This window comes from Hippichthys cyanospilos, chromosome 6 (assembly GCF_059441005.1).
Source record: "Hippichthys cyanospilos isolate Australia breed blue-spotted pipefish chromosome 6, RoL_Hcya_1.0, whole genome shotgun sequence".
NCBI lineage: Eukaryota > Metazoa > Chordata > Actinopteri > Syngnathiformes > Syngnathidae > Hippichthys > Hippichthys cyanospilos.
The window spans coordinates 2,758,747-2,774,050 of NC_142374.1; the positions used below are offsets into that span (position 1 = coordinate 2,758,747).

General features: G+C 39.3%; 2 protein-coding genes across 6 annotated transcripts in view; one reads left to right on the top strand and one right to left on the bottom strand.

Annotated features, from left to right (window-relative positions):
* Nucleotides 1–1,030: 1,030 nt before the first annotated feature.
* LOC148421859 (uncharacterized) overlaps nucleotides 1,031–15,304 on the bottom strand; it is a 32,238-nt gene continuing 17,964 nt past the window's right edge. Inside the window, exons 1-3 of one of the 3 annotated variants that reach the window (XM_088416804.1) lie at nucleotides 8,714–8,973; nucleotides 6,995–7,617; nucleotides 1,031–1,809 (exon numbers count right to left, since the gene is read on the bottom strand). In XM_088416804.1, coding sequence (XP_088272930.1) covers nucleotides 1,222–1,809; nucleotides 6,995–7,617; nucleotides 8,714–8,828 — 1,326 coding nt within the window. In that variant the 5' untranslated portion in view covers nucleotides 8,829–8,973 and the 3' untranslated portion in view covers nucleotides 1,031–1,221. Of the gene's footprint in view, nucleotides 1,810–6,994; nucleotides 7,618–8,216; nucleotides 8,673–8,713; nucleotides 8,974–15,304 lie in introns of those variants that run through there. The other 2 variants (XM_088416805.1, XM_088416806.1) reach the window with 2 other exon arrangements.
* chka (choline kinase alpha) overlaps nucleotides 9,910–15,304 on the top strand; it is a 29,078-nt gene continuing 23,683 nt past the window's right edge. The window contains exons 1-3 of one of the 3 annotated variants that reach the window (XM_088416809.1): nucleotides 10,425–10,573; nucleotides 12,316–12,424; nucleotides 12,978–13,038. In XM_088416809.1, the coding sequence (XP_088272935.1) occupies nucleotides 12,378–12,424; nucleotides 12,978–13,038 (108 nt within the window). In that variant the 5' untranslated portion in view covers nucleotides 10,425–10,573; nucleotides 12,316–12,377. Of the gene's footprint in view, nucleotides 10,574–12,315; nucleotides 12,425–12,977; nucleotides 13,039–15,304 lie in introns of all 3 variants that reach the window. The other 2 variants (XM_088416807.1, XM_088416808.1) reach the window with 2 other exon arrangements.

Here is a 15,304-nt window from a genome sequence, read left to right on the forward strand (position 1 = left end):
CAATGTATTTGCGGACATGCCTTGCACTAATATGAATTTAGGTGATTCTTAGTGTGTAGGTATACCCTTTTAAGCAAAACCTGCTTTATTTCTCTTGGGAAGGCTTATCGGGAAATTTTCACCATTCTTGCAGAAACACATTTGAATGGTCACACAAAGCCAGATGACTTAACACTCTCTGCTTTAAATGATGCCAAATGTGTTACATGTGGAAGGACTCTCTGCACTTGAAATAAAATGCATTGACTTCATCCATTGAAATGATGCAAGTGTGCAAAGTCTCCAGTAAATATTCATCAACAAAGAAAATTGACACATATGATCTCGACTGGTCAGCGTGTGTAATTGCAAAAGCACTGATAGTATTTCTCAGTTGTCAAACCAAAACAGTTGAATAGCTTCTTACTTGATCCACAGTCCATGAACTAAATTCCATAAACTAAATTCAACCAATGATTTCCCGTTCATGACAGCAATGGAAATTCGGAAGAAACAAACATTACAGTATTTACAGCTTCGGAAATGTTTTGTTCAGTCATTCATCTAGCTTTAGCTTGAACCCAGACTGAGCTGTACAGCATTCCTGATAGGCTGAGAGCTTAATACATCTTTCTTAGGATTTAATTCGCAGCCAGTTGAAACTTCAAGGTGTATAGAAACTGGTCGTTCATGAAAGCTGGTCCTGAAAAAGCATTTTGTGGTCTTCACTGGTCCAGAAAGTGTGTGTGTTTAGTATTGGTGAATTTACTTAAAAAAATTAAGTTTTCTTTTAATCCACAATCTTGCACAAAGTAAAATACGTACATAATACATTTTCATACATTACGTATTACACACACACACACACACACACACACTTGTTGGGGGTTTTGGTTCTATTATATGGTTGATGACTTTAATTTTTTTGACAAATATTGTGTACATTGGTGACCGTCATCATGGAATTGTCTTACATTCTTGTTAGCCCGACAGGACCGTTAACATTTTGTTTTAAAAAATGTCATTTATGCTGAATTTACTCAATGAAAAATGAATTTCTCACAACTTTATTCCTGTACAGTATGCGTAAACATAAAACAATAGTAGTCAGTTACATTTTGGGACATGGAAATTACCGGCAGTCTTTATCACATTTATCACTTTTGTGACTTATTTGTGTCCCTCTGAGTAGACAGGCTAACAACAGTTGAGAACTAAAACGACATTCACAGAGGTGACTGGTTACCAAAGCCAGCTATCTAGATGCTGAACACAATAACAGGATTCTTCCAGAATGGCGGACAGTTCCCCGTAGCTCTTGTCTCTCCAAGTAGAAAGAAGTCTCTCATTGTTGAGGGCCTGGAGTCTGGGCGTCCCTTCCCGAAGCACGTGGTACAAGCAGGGCCATCGACTCTGGATCCTCAGCCTGGTGCGCCTGTCCAGTGTGATGCCGCGAACGATCTTCTTAGCTCTGAGCTCACGTAGAGCAGGCAGCTTTAGACAAGAAAAGACCAGGCCTCTGCTGGGAGACACGTCCAAGAACTCCAAAGAAAGCGACTCCAGAGTGTAGGAAATACCCAGGTTCCTCAGTGGCACCAGGATGTGTAAGGTTAGTGATTTTAGGTTAGGAAGGGATGTTGTAAGTGTCTGCAGTGTGGATGGAGTCACTCCTTTGAAGACCCAGAAGTACTTCAGCTCCAGAACTTTGAGCTGCTGAAACTGGGTGAGCAGAGACACTGACAAATCTGACCAGTCAAAGTGCGACCTCATCTTTGTGATACGAGGACAGCTCTGGGTGAGTTTAGCCAGCAGCTCCTGGAAACTGGTCACCTGACAAAACAAATTCAATTGCTTCAATGAAATGGGAGCAACAGGTTGCTGATATAACTTTCAAATCAATTTCAAATGCCCAACGGTTCTATATGGATCCCTGCTACATTAAAAAATTACAAAGACAGCCCAAAGTCAGTGGGGGGGGGGGCAAACATTTGGAAGCATGCTATTGGCAGTTAACAAACATTATCATATGTAATAAAATGTGCACGTATACACAGAGGTGGGCACTGACAGACTGTCCGTCAGTCCGCCACCGGCAGACACCCATTTTGCCAACAGACCGAGGAATGATGAGAATGCTAAAAAAAACAAAAAAAAAACAAAAAGGCAAACTAAAGATGTCAGAGCTGCCTGTGATTTTCATCTGTCGTTGTAATCGTAAGGATAGACATTACGTCAGATGTCTGTCATAACTATCAGCCAAACACTCCTTACTAAAATATAATTCAACTGACTTAGATGTTTATCTGCTACAATGCTGCATCTTTACTGTACAAACACTGCAATCAGCCTGCAGTCAATATGACAATAGTCACTTTACAGCACCACTAAGTGGAGAAATACTGTATGTTCAGTTGAGTGATGTATGTATACTAGGTTGCTTCAATTCACTACTTGTCATTCACAACTATGCCACTGCTGACTTTATTAGCCATTTATTTGTAGTTTCTTGCTGATAAGAGCATTTCAGGATGTGTTTCAAGTCACCAATGACTGCAGACCAAATTTGCATTTTTTTTTTTCCTCTGATTGGCTCTTGGCCGGGAAATGCAAGATAGGAAGTTTTTTAATTCCCTAATTAAATACGTAAAGTCAACCTCAGCAATACTTTGTTCCACTTGTAACGTATGTGACAGATGAAATTTAGACAAATGTTAATCAAACCTTTCTCTACAGTTATAGGGCAGGCGGTAAATGAGAACAGAAGCCACCATTGGAGAGTCCGTAAAACATGATATTGCGATCTAGTGGACATGCTTGTTAATTGCATCTCACCCCCTGTATTAAAAATGAGGGTGTATGAAATCCTAGGTTTAAACCGCTTAGCTGGCTTTGTTTTGACGTGTGTGTTGTGTTTCAATTGCAGTGTAACCGTAGAACCACAGACATGGTGTTAACTTTAAGTGTAAGTTTTAGGACAGAAAAAGACTTAGTATGAGTGCAGACGGTGGTAGACCGGCACCTGATGAAGTCCAGGTAAAACAAAGTCAAATGTCGTCCTCTAGTGGTGGCGGAAGGTAGGGAAAAATACACCGACGGACTGATGATTACAAATTCATTTGGCTTGAGAAAACGATGGAGCGATGAAGACGGAAAGGGGAATGTTAAATACAAACGCACTCACAACATCTGTTTGAAATACTCTGGTTCCATTTTCTTCACATTGAGTCGATAGTGGTACTACATGGCGTATTGGTACTCATTTGCGTTGCATTGAGTTTTTGTTATATCTAGCAAATTGTTGCAATATTTTTTAGTAAAGAGTTTGAGGATGAGATTTTTCAGGTGTGAAGATTTAATGACGATTCATTATTCTTTACGGAAGGGGGGTACAAACATTTTTCTCTGAGAGACACATACAGATGAATAGAAAGGCATTTGTTAAAAAAAGAAAAAACGCGTATAAAACATAGTTATATGTATTGTATTTCCCGGTTTTGCGACAGAAACAACTGTCATGACCCTAGGGGCTTGGCTGTGTGTGTTGTTTTGTGTCCATCTGCAGGTGTTTTTAGGTAATTGCACTTATTTCCAATGCCTCCATGCAAAGCGTCACTACAATGCTGGTCAGCGTCTCCTCACGGAGATGTGGTCTGCTATTGGCCGGCCTATAGAGGAGCGGTAAAGCTTTGTTCTCTCATGAGTGATTACAAGACCGTATCTTTAGTGCATTTTACTGCTTAATTCAAACTTGAATGGGTTAGCCATGGGTCCCAAGATTGCTAGTGATGTTAAAGAGAAGTAAGAAAATGATTTATATGGAAACGATGCTGGAGATAATCAAGAAATATGAAGCTAGCCAAGGCTACCCTTACTAGGGAATGTGGGCATAACAAGCTCCACTCAAAGGTAAATAAATCCTTTTATATTTTTATTGATGATGTTTTCTGATTGTACAGATGTATATTATATATATGTAGCCCTTACTATACTATTTTGGGACCAATTTTTGCATATGTATGTACAATTTTGATGTTTTTATCTGGGGTTCTAAACGCATTAGCATTTTAACATACCTTTGGATTGCCCGCCTAAGGGTGAATTCACCTTATGAGGCCAACCGCGGAACGGATTAATCTCGTAACACGGGGGGGCCCACTTGATTACTGCTGCTTTCCACAACTTGAATTTGAATATTAACATTGAAATTGTGCAATGCACTGCCAGAGTGGCCAGAGACAACCCACGCGGGCTTGGAGAGAACATGCAAACTCCCCACGGGAAGGCTTGGAGCTACGTGGATTTTAACTCTGGTCCCTTTAACTGTCAGGCGGACATGCTAACCACTTTTGTATACAAAATGTCACCCAAATTTCCCTGCTGCTCTGCTCCTTTTGGAGGCCATGACTTTTGCCAAATCAGGTTTTTAATTTTGTCAACCCTGCTGGTTGGAGGTTTATAATCTAGGGATAGGCCTCTGTTCTCCACGTCGGTCATAGCCTCGTGCTCTCTCGAGCTGTCTACCTCACTTAGAACATTCTTAAACTGTCCAGGAACAGAGTCTGGAATCATATACCATTCTCCCGCAGCTCCCTCTTCGTCTGTGCATTCCTGACGTTTTCTCTGGGTCTCCGGTGCGTAGTCAATAACAACATGACATTAACAAAATCTTTTTTTGGCAGCTAGGAACCCCTTTTTGTGCCATACATTCTGCAGAACCTCCTCTTTCATTTTGCTGCCTGCAAACCTTACTATTACAGACCTTGGGGGTGAATCGGTGGGGGTTTTTGGTAAAATATGTTGCGCCTGCTCAATTTGGAGATCAGTAGCGAAAGGCAAATACGACTTCTCTTTGAATAAATGTTCCACAAATGTGAGGATTGATGCAGAGTTGTTCTCAGTCCTTTCCACAATGCTATGAATTCTTATGTTGTTCCTCCCTCTTGATCCATTAGCTTATCTACCTACTTAGCTTGGAGGTTTAGCACGTCCCTCGCAAATTCCTCCAGCCCCTGCACTTTTTCCTCAGTCTCTGAAATGCACTTTTCGGTGTCGTCGCTTCTGTTATTCATAGTCTTATTTTTACCCTGGATCGGTGGGACCAACTTTTTGTTTGATTTGGGCATCTCATCAACACCACCTTAACTTTAATTCGTCTTGTCAAATTATTATGAAATAAAAATTTTTTTGCACTTGTGCCGCTTACAGCATGGCTCCCTACCTGAGGTGATATTATAGTTTTTTTTTTTTTTTTTGTCTGTTTGTTTGTTTTTAATCGGATGACAAAGGTGTCATCATGCAGCATGGCTCCCCACTTGAAGTGATATAGTATTTTTTTAATCAGATGACAGAGGTGTCATTGTTTTTAGGAGCAACAGAAGTCAAGACGGACATGCCGTTAATATTAAGCTGATGGACTGATGATTACAGTTTGGATAAACGTCCAAAAAAGATAGACAAAAACAGGTCCAAGGTACCGATGAACCGTAATTGACGGACCACTACAAAAAAGTTAACTCTTTCAGTGCCAAGCGTTATCTAAAAGGCAATCCCCAGAGTACCAGCCGATTTCGAGCACCTTGACCTATCTTTCAAAGCCTATCTTTCAAATTTTGTATTGTATGACTATATAGACATTCCGTGCTTTAGTGATCACTGTTTGGATATAGGTCATTTTGAATGACACCGAGCTATTTTGGACAAACAGAGCATTTTTGTGATTTCTTGCTTAAAGAGAGACTTCGACACAAATGTATACTTTTTAGTAGTATCCGAAACATCTCAACAGTCCTTTTCTTCAATAAACAAAAACAGTGGAAATGTTCTTTTTTGATGGCAAAGTAACAGTTTGCGCATGTATATAACTACATTATAGTGCTCGATTAACATAATATTTAGGAGAATCCTGGCCACGAGTGTCATCCATCCATTAGGAAAAAAAAAAAGAGAAAAAAATAGGTAAGAATTCTTGTCACTGGCACAGAACCTAAGTATTTTACATGATGAAAATTCTCTGAATGGCACTGAAAGAGTTCATTGGCTGCCTCTGATTATTTATATGCCAATTGTCACACAGAAAAGCTGCATTTGGTTATTTTTCTATCTCCCTCTTACCCTCTCTCTCTCCTTTCCCCTCCCTCCCTTCATTCTTAAAAAGCCCCAAAAGCATATTTCATTATATATGCAATTAGCACTAATTAAAATTTACAATGCTAAAACTTAACTATCCCTAAGCTTGACAATTTCTATGACAATTTTATTGTCATAGAAAAAAGAGAATCCCACAAATGTGTGCTGCACAGTTGTCGTGACCTGTTAATAATATTGTGGCACCTGGGGCATCCAAACAGAGCCCTCATCTTTTGTTTATGGTAGATAAATAGATATATCGATGTATTGTGACCATGTTTATAAAAATCTGCAGTCAAAACCATTATAAATATATATATATATATATATATATATATATATATATATATATATATATATAGATGTTAACCCTTTAAAAAGTGGTGCAAAGTATGACGCAATACTTTTTTTTTGTTTTGTTTGACATTTCAGCGGTCTAAGTCTTGGGAGATTTTTCGCACTGAAAGGTTTCAACTGATTAATCCTATTTGGTAATCTTAGTATGTAGTTTGAGAGTTTCAAGGCACTTTGGGCATCTGGTGGGGGTACAGTGCTCCAAATATGACTATGAGACAAAATGAGCATTTCAGAGCCCAAACTTCATACCTCTAATTGGCCTTGTAAGCACAGGATGAGAGAAATTATATTTTTACCACATCAACAATCATCTGTCATTTACATTTTGAGCCAATAAAACCTTTGATTGTCCAACTCCTTCACTATGAACTAACCTTCAGCATATGGTGGGCGTGGCTCCAAAACTTTGAAGGGCCCTAACTCGATAACCGTTTGAGTTGGGAGGCTCATTTGAATTTTAATGAATATTTACTGTGTGTGAGTGAGCATTTACTCTTGATAGTATGCAATACAATCTAGCCTAAATTGTTACCTGGTCCATTTTAGTAATGCTGTCCTGGTGGGAACTTGAGCTGGAGTGCACCCTGAGATCCAGAGGTTCAAGAAGCGTGAAAGTCCAGTTGAGGTCCAGGTGAGTGAGGTCCCTGCAGTGGACATTATCCAACAGGTGGCTTATCAGGTCGCCCCATTTGTTACAGCGATCCCCCAAATCAAAGCTGGCTTTGAGTGTGAGAAGGCTTGCCCGGCGCGAGATGAGATGGTGCGTGTAGAGATGAACCCAGGATTTCCACCTCTCAAACTCACGATTAGAAACAAGCAGCCCCTCTTGCCCCAGGTGGAAGACGCCTCGACGGGAGTAGTCAGCAACCCGCCACAGTTTCCACGAGCGAACGAGGCAACTCCAGCTCAAGCAAACCAGAGCACAGCTACATTTATCCACCTCATTCAGGAAAGACAACACATGTAGCTGGCACTCGACCGGCAGGAAGTTGAAAGGGAAGTAGTCATCCACTGCTTTGTGACGGTTGCTTAAAGGAACCAAGGGTCTTTTACGTGGAGACATGTTGCTAGGACGAAACAGTGGCCTAGGGCGGACGTCAGAATCTCCACCAGGAGGTCTTGTGGTCTGGTTTTGCCATAAATCTGCCTCTTCAGCTTAAAGAAAAGTAAGAAAAGGCAGATGTGAGTCAAGGAAGAATTTGTCTATCTGGTCTGATGGGGTTTTGTCTACATTTTACTAAAGGTCTATCATCTATCGACATTGTTTTACACATGACGCATCTGAGGCCTAATCAGTTTTAAACAAACATGATCACATCAAAAGTGTTTATAATTCTCTGTGCTGTCATTTAGCGAGGGTTCTTTGCACATAAACATGGTGCATTTCTACTGGGTTAAGAACACATTTTTTTCTCCTAACCCTTTCACTACCGATTCCTTTATTAATAATAAAAGTTATGGCATATATTACTAGTTTATAAGTACAGGATACTTGGAAAGTTAGTTAAAAAATTCCCACTTCCATTTCCACCAAGAAATACCACCACAGTATATCCCATAGACCACGACGCTTGTACAAAAAAAAGGACCAGAGAAGTGAAAGTGATCACCAAACGCCTACAATACATCCTAACTAAAGTAACACACACACACACATATTTTACTATTATATATATATATATATATATATATATATATATATATATATATATATATATATATATATATATATATTTCAGCAGTACGCAACCTACCTTGTTGACAGTCAGCCCAGTACTGACTTGTTGTGTATGGAAAAGTTGCTAAATGCCACTAGAATCTGTAGATAGGTGTGTAATGTGCCGCTACCAATTCCATTATTGCTACCATTCCTATACCCACTGCCATTTTATGAAAAGCTGTGGGACGCATTGCCCCAACGGGAGTGAAAGGGTTTTAGAAATACGTTAAGTAATAGTTAAACCTTTACTTATCCTTTCATTATCCTCACAGGTAATGTGGTACGAAGTCCAAATACTGTACAGTTTCTGTAGTTTTACACCAACATTTAGCACATTAAAAAAAAAAAAAACATAATCATAGATCATTTTTATTGATCATCGAGGTTTATGTTGTTTGCTGCAGGCAAAGTTCAGTTGGTGGTTTTACTGCTCTAAATATTTGTCAATTTATAGCTTCTGCAGCAGCTCGTCTACTTTGATAATAACATTACATGGAGGTCATTATATTGGCGACAACAAAGTGTATTTACCTTTTGGTCGACCAGCATTCGATCCCCCACTTTCTGAGGCTAATCTGCTAGTGGCTAAAGCAAGAAGAAACAAAGGAGTTTCCGACCGATATGATTTATTTCCAAGTTGTACCATAAATTGTAAAGAGAACGTTCAAGCGGGTTGGGTTGGCATGGAAGACTCAAAACACTAAAACACGGTATTTTGCGAATTCCGCTCGTGGCCGTTTTTGCCAAACAGCTGACTTCCGCTGTTTTCTTGCTAAGGATCGCGCTGCCGGTGACGCCATCAAAAGCCGCCGTGTTGTACTATGCAACGTAAGGGCCTAGAGGGCGCTCGCCACCCATGATTGATTGATTGTTAAAGCTACAGCGGCGTTGGTAGCATCTTAGATGGCGATTTCAGTCCAGGTGCAAAATAAAATAAATGCAGCGGGGAAAATGTGATTATGATGGATCTGGATGCGAGAAATGAGCTTCTATATCAGTAAGTGTTTAACACAAAACAGCTCTATGTGCATCCACAGCATATGACACACGTAAATTGCACACGTTTGGACCAAATTAAGCGTGATTCCTTGCTGAAAAAAAAACATATAGACACTATGTAGGCGCACGTAACAGCACATGCTGATTTTGCTGCAGTAAGATCAGATCAAAAACTATTTTTTGTTACGAATATGATGATTTCATGATGATGATAATAAGTAACTCATTAAATTATATATATATATATATATATATATATATATATATATATATATATATATATATATATATATATATATATATATATATATATATATTGTGGCGAGGCGAAGAAACCACACGTTGCTGTGCTAGGGGAGATCTTTACTCTTCGCATGTCATCACAAAACTGATACAAAAAAGTCCAAAACAGCAAAGACAAAGCCAACAGGTCCAAAGCATCAAAGGATCATAGCGACATGCCTACTGGGTGAGAGACATGGTCCTAGTGTCCGCCAAAATATATATATATATATATATATATATATATATATATATATATATATATATATATATATATATATATATATATATAGAATAAAATGTACACGTAGGTTTGTGTGCGTTATGCCACTGTGGATTTCACTGTGGACAAGCACATGACATTACTCGGGATTACGTTAGCTATTTTGATTTTCATCTGTTGTTCGAAACCGAGGTGTTCGCAGAAACAATGGAATCAGCCGTATGTCACTGTTTACGGGATTCGTGAACCTGTGGAGGGACAACGGAAGTCAGATTTGTTTTGTTCTCGTCCAAGGTGACCACCCCACTGCCGTGTTTGGGCCAACCAATCAGCTGAGGAAATTGGTGTACGTGAGTCATGTGACCACACCCTCCTTTCCCTTAGCTTCGCAGTCCGCGGCGTTTCTGTCACTCATTCTTAGCAGTATTTCTGTGTGCTGGGACTATCTTCGTTTACAAAGCTTAAACGTCACATTGCTATTTGTCGCATTTCTCCGAATTAAAATTGAGGAAAACCTACTCCTTGAAAATACAATATACAGCGAACCACCAACGAATCATAGCAAATTAAGCAGAAACGGGTGAATATTAGTTTTAGGCGTACAATTCGTAGTCGATTATTTTCCTGGGTCCACTGTTTTAAAAAGCTAAAATGAAGACCAAATTTATCAACGGGGTTTCGTCTTCCCCCTCCATGTCCCTGGGTTTGCTGGTGACCGAGAACGCCCTGCAGGTTCAGCCCGGTTCTCAGGAGGACTGCAAGGAGCTGGTCCGCCCCGAGACTCCCGACCAGGACACACGGTTAAATGCTTATCTGTGGTGCAAGGAGTTCCTGAATGGGTCCTGGAAAACCCTGGCGGAAGACGACTTCGAGATCTCTATTATAAGGTACGTCGTGTGGTTGATGTGTGGGCGATTAAAATGTTAGTCAAAGCAAACGCGCATCTTTGAAATTGTGCACGCTGGGATGGTGGGAGTGCGGGGTGCATATCTGATTTTGAAATAAAATACAATTTAGTATCAAACACATTTACTTAAAAAAGACTTAAAGCAAAAGTAATATTTCTATATCCATCAAGTGAGACTCTATCAGGGACATCATCACCCATTGAGCATAGTTTCAATTATATAGATCACTTTGCTGTGTTTGGTCTAACAGCTCTGACACCTGATAGACCGTTTAGAAAACACTGTTGAATAAATTATTGGTAATATTTAAAATTTAATTATCATTACTGTAATTACAGTAAAATGATTGAAAATAAATAGTGTTAGAATTCAAGATTACGGTACATGATAGCTAGAGCTACTCTACTGACTGATCAAGAACACACTACAATTGATTTTGAAAATACTTATCAAATTTGATTTATAAGTAACATGATTATACTGGTTTGAATGATAACCTGAAGTGTCTGAAAACATTTTCAAAATACAAAAAAATAAAGGGAGGACATAACTTAAATCAGGGATCAGCAATTTAGTTTGGCCGTGGATCAGATTTTTTCCTAAAAATTCTACTGCAGCCTGAAGTTCCATTTCCATAATGCAAATCATTTTTTCATATTAAAAACAATGCATTACCAGTAGAGATTGTAACAATATGAAAAGCTCATAGGTTCATCACATTATGATAGTTATGTGGTATTCTGTGAAAACCCGCAGTATTGCAGTAAGCCTCACTGTATTGCAGTAAGATTCATGGTAAATGGTCTGAGCATTTTCCCAGCTTCACGTCTAAAAGACATCTTCAAAATATCTTTAACCATGAACTCCTGTCCCCATCCATCCAATGTTTACATTCGTATGACACCAAAACAATACTATTGCTGCTGTAATGATCATGCTCTGCTCACGATAACGAAGTTGCAGAGTGAGAAATGATCTGTTCACTACTTTCACTGTATTTGTAATGTATTTCTTAGTCATACTTTATAAATGCCATACATACTGCGTACTCACAATGATTAATTTACTAAAGTCTAAAAATTCAAGTAAGATCCAGTTAGGTATGAGGCAAGGCCTGGAAGTTGCACAAATCTGAGAGGTCTCACGCTCGTAACCCGTCCCTGTTCGATGACGATGGGAAATATGAATTAAGCAGCAAAATCCAGCTATTTGCCACTTGCTGTCTGCTAAAAATCTCAATACAGTTGCTCAGGGCTCAGGAAACAACCAATAAGGTCTCAGCTTGTAAACATCACATGATAAAACTCAAAAGTCGAAACGAAAGAAAATTCAGTGGCCACGTTAGTCAGGTATAAATCACTGGAGTTAACTCATGAGTGCAGCATATAGGTCGATGGCAATTTGTTATGTTAGTTACACTCACTTAGCTTTTTGAATCGAAAAATGAAGCGACAGCAAACAGTATTCCAAAGTCACCATCATCAGTGATTTAAAACATTTTTGTAATCATTGTCACCACTCTGTTGTTTTTGCTATCTGCTTGGAAATTGAACATGCACCATCTGTGTGAAATCAGAGGTGTGTCATTGTTCAATGTTATCTCTATTTTAGCAGAAAGAATGAAGATGAACACAGATTGTGGGATCAGGTTTGACAGTGTGAACCTCTGATTGAGTGTTGCCATTGGTTTATTCTAATCAATTTGTGATACTGTCTTCCAGGGGTGGGCTGAGTAACAAGCTGTTCCTGTGCAGCCTCCCAGACAGCATTGACACTGTTGGGGATGAGCCCAGGAGCATTCTGCTGCGCCTTTATGGGGCCATCCTGCAGGTGGGTGTCTGCTATCACTCTCATTTTTTCAACAGTTCACGGCTGTCTTTTGTCACATTTTGTCATATTGTTAAGTGAAATAAGCACTTTGCATTGGTGCATTCCTGCATTACAAGCCTGTGTACATGATGGGATATTTTCTGACTGCTTGTTTTCAAGATGAGCACTCAATCACAAACATAAAGCTAATCCTCAGATTTACTAAACTGGCATAAATGTTGCCTTGTCTGCCCTTAGGACATATAGTATTCTTGTAAGTGGTTGACCAATATTTTGTTGCTTAAGGCAGACAGCAAACAAACAAAATTAGATTGATCACTGTTGCTATGTGATGATCACGGGACAGAGGAGCGGTGGAAAAGCTTTTTGGTAGTGTGTGCACATGTTGGATTGTGCGTGCGTGCATGTGGCGGACAGGCTGACGATAGCGTATGCATGCATGCGCAGTGATGCCTTCACTCCTGTTGTGTCTGTGTGTTTACGCACGTGTTAGCCATTGTCGTACATAGTAATGTACCCCCATGGCTGTACATGCATGTGTTCTTTGCCGTAGGCTTTCCAAAGGAGCGTGCCTCGGGCACTCTTGTTCCCTGTTGAACCCACCAAAAAACACGGTACAGTATGAGATCTCCGAAATCTCAGACTAATACAAAGTCCAATTACACACATGTATAGTAGCACAACTGTAACTTTCAACACAAATATGTTCCAGCGTGGGTATAGAACCGAGCGTTAAGCCCCTTTCTTGTCTATTTTTTTCTCCTCTAAATATTTAAGAGATTGTACTCAGGCAGTCAGCTGGAACAGCTTTTGAAACATGTTCAAAGCTAGTAGGGCTTAGGGTGAATGCCACTGAACAGAAACAAATCAACACAACTTTATTTTTAGAGCACGTCAGCCACAGCTACATAAAATGGAAAAGACCATACTTAAAACGTATAATCATACAATAGTAAATAACTAAATAAAAAGTATAATGTATGTAAACGCCTTTAACGTTTGCATTTAGCATATTGGCGGTGTATACTTGGATATCGGTAGCCAGGACACTGAAACTATTCGAGGCGCCACAATTATTCTGTTAATCGACAACCAGTTGACTATGAAGTTAATCCTTAATAATTGATGACTTTATTAGTTCCCTTTTTTAATTTGAATTTGTCTAAGTGCTCTGAATTTCAGCTTCTCAGCATTAAGCATTATCTATTTTCTGTAAATGCCAAATAAAGCAGTCTACTTATTTTTGTTTTGACTCAAAAATAAAATCTTTGTTTAAAAAGCTTTGCTTTGCTTTGCACAAAGATCAACATTTTTGCCCGTTTTCAGACATTTACAAACCAAACCAGTACGGGTCTGTAACTGATCCAGTAAGGAAATTAGTTATTTTGTTTATGCGTTTTCTGCACCGTCAATTTGCAATACTGTCTGGTTTTGAATGGACGATGGGAATTTAAATCTCTAATTTAAATGGGAATTTAAATTTAAAAAGAAAAACAAAACAAAACTCAATTATTCAGTAATTGAAATCATTCGTCACCCTCCTAGAAACTGCAATGTCATGATCATAGTGTACATGATGTAACTCATGTTTTTACAAGTTGAGTTTGAGAAAAAACAATAAAACTACTTTATTTCTAACATCTGTGTCATTTGGGAAGTAAACCACATACATACGAATTGGTTAAATTCTCTCATCCCATTTAATTCTTTTTCTCTCACACTTCACTTCATTTTTGCGCTGGCTCTTGTCCCTCTCAATCTCCCCTCTGGGATGCATCTATCCATCCAGTATCGTAATCGCTTGTCGACACAGAGGTCGTAGGTGTGCTGGAGCCTATCCTAATTGTTTTCGGGCAGTAGGCGTGGTAGACCCTGAACTAATTGCTAATCACTTGCAGGGCACACAAAGACAAACAACCGTACACACTCACAAAAGTATCTAAGGACATAGAACAGTGTCCATTACATGAAAGGAAAGGGAAGTACTCATCATAAAGCTATGCAGGCAAGGGGAGAACATCCAAACTCAGGCATAAGCAAACTCATGACCTCCGCACTGTGAGGCAGACCTGCTGACTATTCTCTCCGGGATGTGTTCCTCTTCAAACGCTCATTGTAGTCAAGCAGCAGAAGCTCATTTGGGCCAATGTTCACCACTCAATCTGGTTTTACTTGCCAATATTCTCAAGCAGGGATTCAATGATGTTTCATTGTGCAATTATCATGACAATAGTTATCACGATTAATAATATTATTCCCATTTTGCAAAAAAAAAAAAAAAAAACATCCCAGGTACACAATCTGATAATATTGTACAATGGTTTTCTTTTACAAAAAAATCCCCAACCCTTTTTCACTTTTGCACATTTTGAAGTGCAACCAGTGACAACTAAAGTGAATATTCACATGTGCAAGATGCCACAAAATGTACTTCCAAATGTACCCAATTAAAACAATGCAGTATTATGACTGCGACAAATACAGGTCAGTGCCAATAAAATAAGGGAACATTTCCTCTTTTGTAGTGATATCACCAAACAATGTTTAGTGGTATCACAGTTTAGTAAACACCATACGTATGAAAATATACATCTGGGCTGTGTCACTCACGTGCATAGACTCGTCCAACTGCAGTGAGACACAGAGTCCGACTCGCTCAGCTTACTTCGGCTTTGCAGTACTCATAGCTTCTCACTTCAGGTAGGGAAGAGTAATGACCCAGGCAGGATAGACACATTTACAGATCAGTAACTTTGGAATTAGGGAGGGGACCCGTTGGCCCAGAAGTACAATTAGACCTACAGGAGAATGTGTTGCCTGTCAAGCCACTGTATTATGGTAAAACAGCCAAACAGTGTGAGAAAGCTAACCTATGCGTCA